The following is a 16,247-nucleotide window of genomic DNA, read 5'->3' on the forward strand; positions in this document are numbered from 1 at the left end:
AAATATTTAACACAAGAAAGATTAAAGGAACATCGCGAACGTTTGATGAGATTGATTTAAATCATTTTAATAATAATAATAATAATAATATTAAATGAACGCGTGCGTGAATAATAATAGAAAAGTAAATAAAATAAAATAAAATAAAGTAAAATAAAATAAAACGATATTACGAGACTGAAACGCATTCGTGCGTTGTCACGTGCCATATATATATTATATATATATATTAATACATATATAAATACATAATTAAATATATACATACATATATATACTTACGTACGTATATGTCGTGTATCAATTCTGTACACATTAAAACGGATAATCGATAAAATCATTCGTTTAGAATTATAAATCTTAAGGCTTCGTTCCTGAAAGACTTTACACGAACAATTAAAAAATTCATCGAGAAAAAAGTCGACGATGAAAAATATTTAACAACAATAAAAAATGGAAAGAACTTTCGACTTATTCCCACATTCTTAGAAAAAAAAAAAACTATATAAAATATGATTCGCTCGCGAAATAGAAATGATTGGAAAGAAGGGAAAGAAAATAGAAAAATACGAGTCGTTTTTTTATTCAGTTCTCTTACTCTATCCCTCTTTCTTTCTCTCCCTCTCACACTTTTTCTTTTTCTCTTGCTCTTGTGCTGTGAAATTTATATTTTAAATATATTGGTAAGACCCGTATTGATGAATTGTGACAAAAAATTATACTATACGGAAAGAAATTAAAAGAGAAAGAGAGAGAAAGAAAAAGATAAGGGAAAGATAAGGGAAAGATAAGAATAAATTATCCAAGGGTGTGATTATTAATCTTGGACTATTCACGATCATCGATTTAAAGATGAAAATAATTCTACGAAATATTCGATGATTCTACGTTGCAATAAAACGATTTAAAAAGTTCACATGTATCTACGATGTGTACAAAATGTTTCAATGATCGTATATCATTGGCTCGTTGAATCTTTCATTGACGAACTTCTTCGTAGAATTATGATTAATTTTAAATTGATAATTGAAATTGAAATATTGCTCGGAATTCATTGACAAGCGAATAGAAATTTAAAAAAAAATCGATTCTAATTTAGTATTAGAAAGTAAACTTAATTATTATTTAATTGTTGTATTAATTTCGTTTCTTTCCCTCCATTGCCAAATTCATTAATTAACGCAATTTTTGTCAAAAACAATCGTGCGTGAGTATTCATCCAATCTAAAATAAATTACACGTCGTCGTTCTTTCTGCAAAAATCTAAATGATGCTCTTTGTTTAGACGATACCACCCACTAACCACCCATTACCGTCATTTAAAAAGAAAAAAGGAAACAAAAAAGAATTATACGAGAATCTTTAAATTCTCTCAAATTTCTAATAAGATAAATCTCTATTTGTTAAATTCCTTTGAACGTAATTAGAAGAAATCAGCAATTTAGCAAAAATGCAGCTTAGATTGAGTAAAGTGTTATCGTTAGTTGTGTTCCCAAATGATTAGCATTAATTGTTGTCAATTAATATCATTCGAAAAATTAACGATTCATTTTTCAATTAGAATCGTATTTAACCTCTGTCTCTCTCTTTCTTTCTCCCTTTTTCGAATTTTTTTCTCATTCTCTCTCTCTCTCTCTCTCTCTCTCTCTCTCTCTCTCTCTTTCTCTCTCTGTCTCTCCCTTTCTCTTTTGCACTTTGTGTCTATCTTTTTTTTACTCAAGAAAACAATTTTATAAAATAATTATCGATTATTATCGATAAGAACTGATTAATGTAATATAAAAAACCAAATGTTTCCTATTTTCTTCCTTGCATTTCGCATTTTATTTAATCTAATTATCTGTCTTCTTTTTTATCAATGATTTTTAAAAGATAGAAAAAGAGAGAGAAAGAAAGAATGAGGAACAAATAAGATGATATAAATTCTTATCTTTTATCTAAATTATTTCATTTTGCTTATCTTATTATTATTAGATGCTGTATAATGAAAGTGTTTCTTCTATCTATATTCTTCACATACATTCACATACAAACATACATGAACACACACATACAAACAACACATAGACACACGAACTATAGTTTCCTTCTTCGTAGTGCACACAATTTAATTCAGGCGTAATATATCGCGTATTGTATATTACATACATAAACATAAATAATGATTATAATTATTCGCGTATTTTAATCTCCGATAAAGACGCAGCTCTATACGTTTTATTATCTTACGAGAACGATGGTTCCAAGATTAATTAAAAATAGGCCGCGTTTTAATCATTACGCGTAATATTTGTAATAAGAACAGATTCGGCACGTTAAGATGCTAACAATATTAAAAATTGTATCTGTGCTGCCATTAGCATTAAAAAATGAGAGAAAGAGAGAGAGAGAGTGAAAATAAGAATGTGTGTGTGAGATTAAAAAAAAAAAAAAAAGAACCATGAAAAAGAAATAGAAAGAGATAGAAAGAGAGAGAGAAAGAGAGTGAGAGTGAGAATAAGAATAAGAAAAAAGGAAGTGAATAATGAAATAATTGAAAAGCCAAAGTATATAATTAAACAACAAGATCCCCCTTCTACATTTACAAGCACTCATACGATCGCGGAAACACACACACACATATACATATATATATATACACAGAAATTAACTTTCAAATCATCCTTATTAAAATACATACCAAATACGATCAACACACGCGCACACATCCACATGTATACACACATATACATATTAACACAAAAGCGCACGCAGCATAAATTACGTACCCGAGATGTAATCGTGTAAAAGCCTTTAAATCCTAAGCAAGGAAACAAAAATACTTCGTTTCACGGTACAAGCATGATTTTAGGAAATCCTTCATGTTGAATAATTATTAATTAGCATTCTCATTCCATATATCGTGTAATCGAGATATCGAGCGGTCGCGAACAGTACGTATTTAGTGGTTAAAAGAAATGATAAGAAGAAAAAGAAGAGAAAGAAAAAGAGAAAAAGAAGATAAAACAAACTAATAAGAAATGAATAAACCAGAAATAAGAGAAGACAAGTGTGGACCTACACAAAAGTTATGGTTCTCTTTAGCGTGTTAATTTAATCGAATGTGATCGATTTGTTAATTAAAATTGTCATGTTTTTCTTTTTTACATTGTGATTTTTAATGTTAAACATTATCGTCATTTGTCAGTTATTGCTTAATATTATTGTGATTGTATTTATTATTATTATTATTATTATTATTATTATTATTATTATTATTATTATTATTGATTATTGATTATAATTGTTTATTACTGATATAATTATTATTAGTTATTAACAACGTTATTGTCTTCGATCATAAACATTGAACAAATCTCTTGTTTCTAGTCAAAATCTTCTAGTCTCATTATAATTCCATTGATACATACGATCCCATATGCGATTGAAACATGCGTAACATACACGATTTTTGCGATATAGAAAGAAAGAAACAGAGAGAGAGAGAGAGAGAGAGCGATGCATTACCCGTACAAGAAATACAGTATACAATCCGTAAATATGAGGTAAATGTTGATTTGTTTAAATAAATGTAAGTTTGAAAATCCATCGTGAGTTTGTATATTCGCGCCAAATCGTTTCCGATTGGCCCATGTCAAAAAAACAAAATATTTTTTTAAAACTCGTACCAAACGTTCTATCGAATTATTTTCTTTCAATTCTATAAAAAAAAAAAATGAATTAAAGTAAAAAAAATAATTGATAAATATAATATTATTTATTATTTTTCAAAAGATAGTAGTCGATAAGGTAGGAAATAATTCTATCAAAAGTTTGATGCGCATGTGCAGTTGAGAACAGTAAATCATTAAAATGGCCGATCTCAATAAAGAGTTAAATGAGTATCTTTTAAAAAGTAAAAATGACGAACAATGTAAAATATCCATGGAGGCAGATTCCTCACAGGATTTTATAAAATTGCATGGAATAACACATACAAATAGCGTAAAACAAACATGGTATAATAGACTCGGAGAAGAATATTTTTGTAGTATGGTAAAAAGCTTCACTAATATAACCTTGACATCTCGATTGAAATATTTTTCATATCAGTATAATTTAGTGTTTTTATTATTATTAATATTTAATATTTTACTATTTCTTTATTCCCTTGATTTTTCTTCTTAGACAAGTAAACAAAGAATCGCAGCCTTTGCATTATGCTGTTTCTCGGGATTTTTGTGCTTATTATTATCTGCATGTTATTTGCCTGTACTTCTTATACATCAAAGAAAATTTGTCGGATTATATACCTTAGGAAGTATATTACTGTTATTAAGGTAGGTATTAAATATTATTAATTTAATTATTATTTTATAAATTATCAAAATGTATCAATATTATGAAATAATTTGTCATTTACAGTTTGTGCTTTCTGTGGGGCCCGCGTAATTATATACAGTCTTTACTTGCGCCTAAAAGAAGATACTATGCGCTATTTTATATTGCAATGTTGATAACTACATTGTATTGTACGATCTGTTTAAAATCATTGGTGTTGACATCATTGTGCTGCTTGTTAGAATCCATTGCTCTGGTTTCATTTCTTATATCGAGTATGCCAGGTGGAACTGCTAGCCTATCTTTGGCCAGCAAACTTTGTAGCAGAATGTGCAAATCATCAATTGGTTCTACACTCTCTATATGATATCATATCTTAGGTACTGAGTATTACTCATTTATAATATTAAGAAATGTTTATTTTTGTAGTATTATAATTATAATATTAACAAATTTTTGTACAAAGCATTTGAATCTATAGTTTTCAAAGACTGTTTAATCTTATTCTATCATTGTTAACGCATATCTATGCATCTGTTTGTACATATTACATTAATACATTCATTTTCATATACACATTCCTCTGTAAGTTATTTTCTAAGAAAATTAATGAATTTTAATATTTTTTGTTTACGATAAAACTATTATTGTACAAAATCAATATTCGTATAAATAATTACAGAAATTATCATTAGTTTTATAACTAATTAATCTTATTTATTTTTGGTCTTTTTTTCTTAGGGGCTTTAGTAGCTTTCGTCCTATTACTATTCCCTCGCAATTGTAATATTTTCAAGGGTAGATACGTAGTATTGTCATTATTAGATTTATCCTTTTCAGAGGGAGGGCAAAAATATCTTGTATACTTCTGTAATCTTGGTATTTCAATACCATTTAAATTAACATCATTAAGAGAAATAAATTCAGAGGTTTCGTGATCAATATTCTTAGTATCATCACAAATAACATTAGGCGGAATAAACACCCTTTCTTTACACGAAGATCTATATTTATAAATACTTTCCATTGAAGTAAATTCTTCATTGACCCTAAAAGTACTTTCTTTTTTAGTTACACTATCATTTACTTTATCGTTCTCAATTATTGTACAATCTAAAGTCATTTCCGTATCCATATCTGTAAATAGTGTTTGTAATGATCTCTTCGGTGCAGGATAATTTTTAGAGATATCCAATACAATATCGTACAACTTATAAAAATGATGATCCGAAGATAACACTATTTTCTATAACCAAACATACATAGAATCAAAATAAAATAAATGAATTTTGTCAATTAAATGTAAAAATATCATACTTTCAAACCAAGTGCTGTAGATGAAAATCCAATAGTCTCTAACGTAAGAACTTTTAAAGATGGTACAAGGAGAAATGGTATTTCTTTTCTTTGTGCCATCATGACAATATGCTTTATTAAAAGTGGCGGTTCCACATTAGCATCCAATAAAACACAACATACTGCATCCTTTTCTAATGAGCGTGTAACAGTATTTACACCAAGGACTACTGAATTTCTAAATAAATGAAAAAAAAACAAGACAAATTATTTAAAATAAATGTTGGTGTTAAGGTTGCATTAAGGTTTAATGTTAAATTTATACAAAAAAAAAAAAAAAAAACTTACAACATATCCCTTTTGAAGAATGGTTCATCACTAACTTTTTGCTCTTCTTTTGATTCATTTTCTATACATCTCCTTTTTTTACTTGGTCTTTTTAACACGGGAAGTAATCTATAAAATATTGACATAATTTATTTAATTATGAATACACAAACAAACTTCAATGTATCAACTTACTCTTTTAGTATAGAATTTAATTTCACTTTATCTTCTTCTTTTACCACAGGCCTATTAATAGAATAAAAATAAAAGAACATTTTTAAGTGCTATCTCTCTTATAAAGTTAGAGATATTTTATGATAAACAAAAAAAAATAAAAAAAAGTAAACAATGTACCAATAATTATCGTGTGGTTGAGCTAGAACATTACGCAATTTGTTTGATGATCGTTTCCCTGACAAACTTTGTCTCTGTTGCTGTTTTGTCAACACCGGTGTATCCATGATAAAAAAAACTTATTATTACTGTATTTAAAAGAAATCGATAAATCTTGTTGATCTCAGAATCATGGAAGATACAAAAACTAAGTAATGGAGTGTAATATTTAGGTTAGGTGTATACAATGTGCATCTGGTGGCAGATTTAGGAAACAATATTGGATAAAAATATTTCGTAATTATTTTTAATAATAAACTTAAATACACATTTTAATTTTTTAATTATTTTTATATAATAATCTTAAATATATATTAGTCTTTAAATCATTTTTTTTTTAGTATATTAAATTTAAATTACTATAATTATAATGTTGAATTTATATTTATTCTCTTATTATTAATATTTTTATTTTTAATATTAACAATAATGGTAAATAATATTTAGTGAAATGTGAGGTTAGGTATTTAAAAGAAAAAGTCAATGTTAAAAATAATGTGAAACAAATAACCACAATATTTCACATTAACTTGGTATTTATAATATTATCAGCTAATAAACAATTCATTCGTAATATGTTTGGTGATAATGGTAAATGTTTTGATGATAATTATGATGAGATATTTCATATCTTGTTTGTTTCACAAGTTCTATGATCACGTCTAATGTAATTTTTAGTTTCTGGTTGACGAATGAGCTCTCGTGACCGTATACGAGGGAGAATATTTTAAATTAATCTTTTTTAAGTATAGATTGGACATTGTTATATATATATTTATATACATATTTTTTGTGTGAAAAGAATTTCATTATTATTTTATTGATATTTAAGAAAATCAATATAAATTGTTATATTTGTTAAACGTATTTTGTAGGTAATGTAAATAAGTGTTTTTTAAATATTATTTTATTATATACTGTTATTGTAATAACTATAACGATAAGAAATCTATATTTTGTTTTATATTGATACTTACGAAAAATTGTTTATTAATTAATAGAATTTATTGCTCCAAAAATAACCTAAGGTGATGGGAGAAAGACAATCTAGACAATCTAACGATTGGCGACCTTTTGTTTATGGAGGCCTTGCTTCTATCGTTGCAGAGTTAGGTAAGTTTATTCGAATTGACATAACTATTTTATTAATAAACTTTAATTATTCATAATTAGTCTTGTCTTAATATTTATGTCTATTTTTTTTCTAGGTACTTTTCCTTTAGATACAACAAAAACACGTTTACAAGTGCAAGGTCAAAAATTAGATAGAAAGCATGCACATTTAAAGTATTCTGGTATGACTAATGCTTTATTTCAAATATCTAAAGAAGAAGGATTCCGAGCTTTATATTCTGGGTATTTTATTTTTATTAAGTCTATAGAAGTATTAGTTTTTTGTTGCTTGTTATATTATTATTTACTTTTGATTTAAATTTCATAGGATTAGTTCTGCTATTCTTAGACAAGCTACATATGGAACAATAAAGTTTGGAACATATTATTCGTTGCAAGAAATTGCTACAAAAAAATGGGGAACAGATGACGCAGTACTTATTAATATTATATGTGCAGCGTTAGCTGGTGCAATATCAAGTGCTATAGCTAATCCTACCGATGTGATAAAAGTTCGTATGCAAGTAACAGGTATCGATGCTAATTTATCCTTAATGAGTTGCTTCCAAGATGTTTATCAACATGAAGGCATACGTGGCTTATGGAGGGTAATGTATACAATTCTAATCAAAATATAAACTTTGTTTATACAAATGAAATGAAGTTAATAGTTCTATGTAGTAACTGAATTCCATTGCAAATAATTACATTTTTCTAATATTCTTACAGGGTGTAGGGCCAACTGCTCAAAGAGCGGCTATTATCGCGGCAGTAGAATTACCTATTTATGACTTTAGTAAGAGTAAATTTATGGAATTTCTTGGGGACAGCGTTAGTAACCATTTTGTGTAAGTCTCAAATTAAAACATTTGACAGCAAAACAAAATTTAATACTTTATGTGTGCATCGGCACAAATTATAATGTTTTAGAAAGATTTTTTATAATGACTATTGCAATATTCCAATCTATTATGGTACAATAATTTGATTTCTTTTAATTCTGAAAATAATTTGTAATAATTGTAATTTATCACTTTTACATTATATTTATATATAAGCATATTGTACATTGTAATACATTGTATTACATAATGCGTGTTGTACAATGTGTATTACTGATACTAATTGTATCTGCTTAACCCTTATCCAAGCAAATTTTGTACTCTTCTTCATATAGCAAAAAGATCAGTGATTTCTATTTTGCTATAAATTATATTTCAATTTAATAATAATTAGCTTTTTCAAAATGTGTATGAACGAAAAATCTCGTATAATACATGATGTCATGTGAAAATATATTCTATCATCTTAAAGGTGTGCCTTCCTTATTAATATTTTGTTTCGATGTGCATTTTGTTGATATGCTTTATTTTATATAACATTTTGTTAGTCATATATTATTTTATATTTTTTAATGCATTTGTTAAAATGACAACAATTGACATTAATTGTCATTAATAACATAATAATAATAATACTTTATAACTCAAAACTTTATTTAGGTTTTAGCTATGGATTTCATCATTTTACATGATGGAGTAATATCTAATGTTTGTATTAAAAGAGAAAAAAAGGAACAATCATTTCCTAAAATATCAACATTTTATTTCCAGGTCCATACTCATTATCTTACACATGGGCGCAAGCAGTACATGGATGATATTGAGATGACCTCAGAGACTTAATACTAAAGTGTTCAGCACTCCGTGTTGAGTATAGGTTTATTGACACGTTCCTGCAAACGTTCTGCAACAAGAACCTTTTTTGGTTAGCAATTTATGCATCCCCCGAGCTTTAGAAAATCCATTTACTAATTGCTAAACAGTGCATTATTTAAACATCAATATATATATATTATTATTACAACTAGTCATCGCAACGGAGAAAAAATCCTCTTATTTTTCTGTTTGTTTTCCTTAACTAGTATTGTTTTATTTTTTTATTTTGATCCCAAAATGCATTAATCGATACTAACAAATTATATTGTATGCTTTCCTATAATAATCATACATCAGCACAGACATCATATATTTTAATACAAATTCATGCATAATGCCTGGATAAGGGTTCTTATTCTTCTTGTAATATACAACATTGACAATATGTGTTTTATAGAAATATGAATAATGTTAATTATTAGTACATTCTTCTCTTATAACTATTCACAAAACGAAAATTCAATCTTCGTAGTTGTTAAATTAAAATTTTCTTTTTATTTCACTATTCGATACTTTACAATAAAATTATAAATTATTTAATAACCGAGCCTGCAAACAAAAAACGATTGAAGAGAATTAACAAACTGATATAATTTAGATTCCAATTTATATTTCAGATCTAGTTTTATCGCCAGTATGGGAAGTGCAGTCGCTTCTACTCCCATAGATGTTGTACGTGTAAGTAATTGTATAATCATAAGATCAAAGATTAATTTTATCTCTTATACAAATTTAATTTGCATCAACGTTTTAATTTTAGACACGATTGATGAATCAAAGAAGAGTATCATCTTATAATGGCAAGTTACCACCTCATATTTATAATGGAAGTATGGATTGTTTCATTCAGGTATCGGTAATTGTTGATAACAATTTTCATTTTTTCTTAAATTAAAACAAATTTATATTCTATACTTCAAACTTTCAGACCATAAAAAATGAAGGATTTTTTGCATTGTATAAAGGATTTATACCAACATGGTTTAGAATGGGTCCATGGAACATTATATTCTTTATTACTTACGAACAATTGAAACAACTTTAATCATTAATAGCTTATTTTAGAAAAGAAAAACGTCTAAGTATTGACCCTATGCTTTAAAAGAGTTAACAGTATATATAGAAACTGGATTAGTGTATTTTTGTTGTTGCATTTAGCGTTAAGATTCTTTTTTTAAAATTAACTTATCTTCGTGTCTTCTTGTTATAAAGTTAATAGAAATTAATGTACAGATTACTCCTTAAATGATGACATTGTAAAAAGTATACAACATAATTTTTTTTTATCAACGAAAGCAGAATTCTTTAAAGTACAGAAAACGACAAATCTAAAAGTTTGCATTCGATCTTAAATTTGCATTTCATTGTTACAACAAAAAGAAAAAACAAAGAAAGAAAAAGTACATACAATGTGTCTAGTATACTTTAGAAACGATATATATTTTTCTCAATAAAAATAAACTGTTTAAAAGAAATGTTTTGAAAGTATATTTAAAAAAATAATGATTGATATTAAATATTCTATAAAAACAAAAGAATTGCAAAAACATAACGAAATAATCTCTTATTAAAAAAATTCTATATCTAGTCAAATGAAAAATTTTCAAATCCAAAACTGCTAAGTATTATAAAAATAATTCAGATTTTAAAAGCGATAATGAAAAATATGTTAAAGCACGCGTAGAGTATATATATAAAAATATAAATTGAATATTTATATTTTTCTGAGGGATCTTATACGGTATTATATATGTAGATAGATAATACATATTATCGTCAAAAAATAAGTAATTTTATTTACTTTATAATATAAAATCATCATTTTAGGATACTCATAAAAAGATCTGTTGCACACATGTAACTATTATTTAAAATATAAATGTTCACAAATAATCGATACAAATTTTTAAACATCCTCCTGCAGTTTATTTACACTTTTTTTTACAAAATAAACAAAAAGAAGAAGGATTCTTATTTTTTTTAAACAGTATATTTAATTTTATCTTTTAATATAAATATATACATATATATATTTAAAACGTTTCTTGAATTTCAACAAAATAATTAATCTTTATTAAATATATTTGCGTATAAAGATATATTAATAATAATAAAATAATAAAGTAAAGAATACTTGAAATATATTTAAACTTATCTTTCAAAAAAATTACATTTTTTCTCTTTTTCTTTTTTACTTTTTTTTATTTGCAATATTTATAATAGGCAAATTACTCATCACTCCTTTTTACATTCCCAAACTAAAACTTTTCTATCTTTTCCACCTGTTATAACCATATTATTGTTAGTAGTTATCGCTATTGTGAAAATTGGTCCTGAAACAGTTAAAAAAAATAACCAATTAATTATATTATTAAATATATTTAATTAATTAATTAATAGCTTTTAAAAGTTGTATGTAGTAATAAATTATATAATACCGTCATGACAATGGATTTTTGATAGAAAAACAGCTTCTGGAAAATTCCATAAACTGACATTTCCAGCACTGTCTCCTATTAACAATAACATTCTGATCCATTTCAATGATAGCGCTTCGTGTTCCAAAGTTGTATGATAAATCTGTGTACTTGTTTGAATATCAACGATGTTCAATGCTCGATCTTCTCCGCAAGTAACAATGCTCTTGCATTCAGGATCAAACGTCATTGCATTTACTTTTCCAGTGTGACCTTTTAATGAAATAAAATTCTAGTAATTAATTTCACATTTTTAAATTTCATTTACAATTAGAAGTAAACGTAAAAATAATATTACTTTTAACGGTAAATTGTAAACTATAATTCTCCATACTCCACAAAAATAATTCTCCATCTTCTGTACCAGATACTAATAACATTTCATTGCTATAAATATATTAAAATTAATTTCAATTTCAATTTAAGAATCATAAGGAATTTAAAAATTTTAAATGACGAATAAAAGAATTACCTGGATATGTCCATGCACGTTATTTTTGAATCATGATCTAGTTGAGCTATAAAATATTCTGATGGTTTAATTTTTGATCCAGAAACGTAACTCTGCCAAACCTTGGCAGTACAATCCCACGATCCAGAAATAACAATTTGTCGTGAAGGACTCCATGCCAAACAAGAAATTGCATCTTCATGAGCTCGTAATGTATCAATCGTTTTACCAAATTCTATATCATAAAATATTCTGAAAACAAAAACGTCGATTAACTGTTATTAAATAATAGCGTTAAGTTAGATGCAATATTTTCATTATTATAGAATTAGATATTTATTTACAGTGAATTGTCCCATGATCCAACAACGAGTATATTATGAGACGATGCTGTATAATATGATATACAGGATGAAAGTGGCAGAGATGATAAAGGAACACTTCGTGTTGGTTTTTTGTCTTTAATGGAATATAATTTAAACATACCATCATGACCTACAGATAATATTTCATCATATGTTCCTTTATTAATTACTATAATACAGCTTACTCCGTCCTTATGTGATTGAAATGTTAGAAATTCGGATAGATTTATCGAACTTTTTGTGAGAGACTTGTCATCTGAAAAACGATTTAAAAAATAAAATAATATTAACAATAATTGAATATAATTCAAAGGATAGAAGGCATACCCGTGTCTGTCGTGTTTGAAATAGTTAACATTGAAATATGTAACGCATCTATAACCGGTACTAATCTTTTAGGATGAGGTAGAGTAAAAATTTGTTTAGGAATTTGTCCAAATTCCATTATTTGTACTTCATATCCGTGTCGATCATTAATATCTCGAATCGTATCTAAATCAACTGCACCCTCGTAACACAGGTGAAAAAATACTAAAAATGTATATACGTATAATAAATGTACAAAACCACGTTAACAAAAAAGAACTAACATTAGATATTATTACCATTATCAGCTTTTATTGCTTCAATTCCTTTTTGCTTGTATCCAAAGATCAAATCTATCCAATGATTTAAATTCTTTGAAACGTAATCGCTTTCTAAAGCATTTCTTAATTTCTGGATAAAATCTGAAGGTCCTGAAATCGATAGAGTTAAAAAAAAAAAAATTATTAAATTAAAATATTTTAATAAGTAAAAATAAAAAAAAAATAAAAGTATACATCAAATCCCTAACAGTTTGTAGAAAAGTATGCACATAGGAAATATTTTACCTTCTGCCCAAGGTGGCAGCTGCACATCACCGATTTTAGTACCATCGTGTCGATAACCAAAATCAATGCCATAACTATTTACTAAAAAATCACCACCATTGTTTGTGTCATAAAATTCTGGGATCAATTCTTTAAAGTCAGACATGTTCACCAAAACATTTTTCCATACGTCAGCTACACTGTTAGGTATTTTATTTGCAAGAGAGTGAAACAAAAAATCGATTCTGCATTCTGGTATTAAAAGTATGAGTCTGATATTAAAGGCAAGTACAATGAAATACTATTTTGTTAATACGCAACGCTATTCAATTTTCTAGTCTTATATCACAAATAAATTATCAGCGTTAAATTAAATACAAAATATTTTTCATTATAATTTGCATATAAAGAGAGAAAGAGAGATAGAGAGAGAGAGAGAGAGAGAGAGAGAGAGAGAAAGGAGAAAGAAAAATAGGGGAGGAATATAATTAGGTTTGTAATAATACCTGTTAAACATTCTATCAGGATGATCAAATCTTCCATTTTGAAGACAAAGCATATATTGAGGATACTTTCTCACTAGGTAAAATAATACAAAACCCGGCGTACTGTAATGAGATCCGTAAAGAAATTTTTGTTCTGCCATTTCTGAGTAACGTTCCTATACATAAAATAATATATAATCATAAGATACTATAATAATAATTTTTTATTAATGATTTTTACCTTCAATCGTTCTAATCTAGTAGGTTCAAGAGCGCCGATAGGTTTAGAAAGATCTCTATAAATATCAGGGTTGTTTAAATCCAATGTTGCTGATGTGTAATCTTTTAGTATCCATGGTATTACAGGATATTGAGTCAAATCATGGAAAGTTCTGTCTGCCAAACTAAAACATAAGTTTTAATTAATTAATAATATTTATTATTTTAATTTTCATGTATCTTTACCTATTAATATACAAAAGGTAATCATAATTTGACAGAGAGCCATTTTGCCATCTCATCGTCATTTGATTTTGAGGAACAGTTTCCAGAGATACAGCAGATTGATCTAATAATTTTTTATAAAGTTCATCTCTATCATTTTGATTATTTAAAGAAAGGTACAAGTATTCGATTTTGCTATCAGCTTGCTTCTGCCATTTTATTTCAAGGCCCTGTTAACAATAATAATAATTATTATTATTAGATAAATAAATAATGTAAATGTGTTATAATTGGTAATTCTGATACGTACGACTTGTCTCAAAAGAAATCTTCTTTGAATAATACTACTTATATCTTTCAATTGTATTTTTAAAACAGGATGCTAAAAAAAAATAGTTTAATTAGTTATAGAATTTTATAATATTATAAAATTTCATGATATTATATATTATAAGATTTCATGATTCATATGAATGAACATACAAATGTACGAACCTACCTGATCCATATTATTATAAGGTTGAAAATATAATCTAGATGTAGTTAATAATACCTTGCCTGGATTAATAACGAGTGGTAATACTTTATTAGCTTGAATTTCTAACACAACCGTTTCATACAAATCTTCTAACCAAGATGTATCGAAGGATACACGAGATTGTCTGGAGTGAACTATAGTCATTATCTTATAAAAAGAAAGAGTTGTTATAATGCAAAAAAAAACGTAGTAATGAACACATATTATATTTAAAAATGATATACCATTGCGTTTTGTTCAGCCGTTGGCAAAGTAGCAGCACGATGCAATTGCAATATTTGAGGAAGACAATTTTCTACTTTAGCATAATTGAAACAAAATTGAAACATTGCATTTTTATGGATAAATTTATATGGGGCAAGAACATTTTTCTCTAACATCTCCACGTACTGTTTACATTTAATATTTAACATATTAGTGGGTCTGAAAAATTGTTATGCATCAGTAATTAATAAAAATTAATAATATTGCATTGAAGAAATCTAGATAACATTGAAAAATTATGCTTACGTTTCTATATTATCTTCTGAATTATCCTGCTCAACAGTTGTGATTTCTTTAAGTTGTATTTTGATCAAAGGTTGAATAAAATCTTTATTAACAAAAACTAAAGACTTGGAACAAAGTTTCAATCTTCCGTCAATCCATTCTTTTTGTTTTGGAAAAGAAGATTTTACCGCTCTCATCTGTACACTATAATCTTCAAAAAATATTTCTCCAGGCTCTAACAAGAGCATAGTAAATCTATAAAAAAAAAAAAAAGAGAGAAAGGAATAATTTTTTGTGCATATTTTGCAGGCTAGTTTGACATTATGAGTATTATAAATCTTAATAAATCCTGATAAACAATACTACACATATTGAGTGCACAATGAATTATTTAATATTTTTATTATTAACAAACGTATACGAAAGGTGCAAATTATATTAGGAATAATAATCGGCTTACCTTTCTTTTTCCATTATTATGTATTTATAAGTATAAAAGGATTTCCATTTACATATCACAATCGTTTCTTCTTCTTTTCCTATTGTCTAGCTTGTAACAATAATTATTTACGTACTTTCATTTTGAACTAATATGTTTAATTTTAATAATTGAATGGCGCTAATTTTTATTTTAAAACAAGTAACTATCACATCAGTATGAATTATGAATCATCTGAAAGTTTACTTCTTCTATAGTTCAATGATATTTCATGGTTACAGTAATGTATACCTATTGTAATCTGCCATTACATTAATCAAGGAGTTTCTTTTCTTTCCTTTTTTTCAGAGTTTTTATATTATTTATTATAATTAGTATAATGCAAAATCTAATTTATAAATTAAATACTTTCATTTTATCCAGTAAATTATAATAATTAAAAACAATGTTTTTTTTATACAAACATCTTATATTAGGTATTGTTATATATTACCGACGAAGTAAACTAATTACCGACCGAGTATCGTCGTCTTTGCCGCGA

At 26.6% G+C, this 16,247-nt stretch overlaps 4 protein-coding genes across 7 annotated transcripts; 2 read left to right on the top strand and 2 right to left on the bottom strand.

The window, feature by feature from the left end:
* The first annotated feature begins 3,702 nt into the window (after positions 1–3,702).
* LOC107069121 (uncharacterized) lies at positions 3,703–7,417 on the top strand. Of its 2 annotated transcripts, XM_089172367.1 has the most exons (4): positions 3,703–4,035; positions 4,168–4,319; positions 4,405–4,700; positions 7,338–7,417. In XM_089172367.1, exons 1-3 carry the CDS (start codon positions 3,853–3,855, stop codon positions 4,685–4,687), a joined length of 618 nt encoding a protein of 205 aa, XP_089028493.1. In that variant the 5' UTR covers positions 3,703–3,852; the 3' UTR covers positions 4,688–4,700; positions 7,338–7,417. The 2 variants fall into 2 exon arrangements, with proteins under 2 accessions (XP_089028493.1, XP_015181609.1); XM_015326123.2 differs by lacking the exon at positions 7,338–7,417 and having other exon boundaries at positions 4,405–4,788.
* LOC107069119 (uncharacterized) lies at positions 4,799–6,549 on the bottom strand. The gene is made up of 5 exons (XM_015326115.2): positions 6,298–6,549; positions 6,139–6,189; positions 5,965–6,072; positions 5,638–5,854; positions 4,799–5,566 (listed from the first exon to the last, which is right to left on the bottom strand). Exons 1-5 carry the CDS (start codon positions 6,402–6,404, stop codon positions 5,024–5,026), a joined length of 1,026 nt encoding a protein of 341 aa, XP_015181601.1. The 5' UTR covers positions 6,405–6,549; the 3' UTR covers positions 4,799–5,023.
* Bmcp (uncoupling protein Bmcp mitochondrial) lies at positions 7,338–11,060 on the top strand. The gene is made up of 7 exons (XM_015326118.2): positions 7,338–7,449; positions 7,545–7,692; positions 7,778–8,057; positions 8,179–8,297; positions 9,785–9,845; positions 9,928–10,017; positions 10,096–11,060. The coding sequence occupies exons 1-7, from the start codon at positions 7,368–7,370 to the stop codon at positions 10,210–10,212; spliced, it is 897 nt and encodes a 298-aa protein (XP_015181604.1). The 5' UTR covers positions 7,338–7,367; the 3' UTR covers positions 10,213–11,060.
* A 279-nt stretch (positions 11,061–11,339) lies between these two features.
* LOC107069116 (protein FAN) lies at positions 11,340–16,174 on the bottom strand. 3 transcript variants are annotated; one of them, XM_089172354.1, is made up of 17 exons: positions 15,998–16,174; positions 15,728–15,940; positions 15,289–15,522; positions 15,003–15,201; positions 14,740–14,925; positions 14,551–14,622; positions 14,262–14,470; positions 14,038–14,200; positions 13,818–13,972; positions 13,333–13,511; positions 13,066–13,197; positions 12,788–12,991; positions 12,440–12,716; positions 12,117–12,347; positions 11,943–12,031; positions 11,606–11,857; positions 11,340–11,500 (listed from the first exon to the last, which is right to left on the bottom strand). In XM_089172354.1, exons 2-17 carry the CDS (start codon positions 15,739–15,741, stop codon positions 11,403–11,405), a joined length of 2,694 nt encoding a protein of 897 aa, XP_089028480.1. In that variant the 5' UTR covers positions 15,742–15,940; positions 15,998–16,174; the 3' UTR covers positions 11,340–11,402. The 3 variants fall into 3 exon arrangements, with proteins under 3 accessions (XP_089028480.1, XP_015181600.2, XP_015181599.1); XM_015326114.2 differs by having other exon boundaries at positions 14,794–14,925; positions 15,728–16,172; XM_015326113.2 differs by having other exon boundaries at positions 15,728–16,172.
* Between the last annotated feature and the right edge of the window lie 73 nt (positions 16,175–16,247).

This window comes from Polistes dominula, unplaced genomic scaffold, assembly GCF_049000335.1.
Source record: "Polistes dominula isolate Pdom_NZ unplaced genomic scaffold, Pdom_raw_medaka contig_73, whole genome shotgun sequence".
NCBI classification, from domain to species: domain Eukaryota; kingdom Metazoa; phylum Arthropoda; class Insecta; order Hymenoptera; family Vespidae; genus Polistes; species Polistes dominula.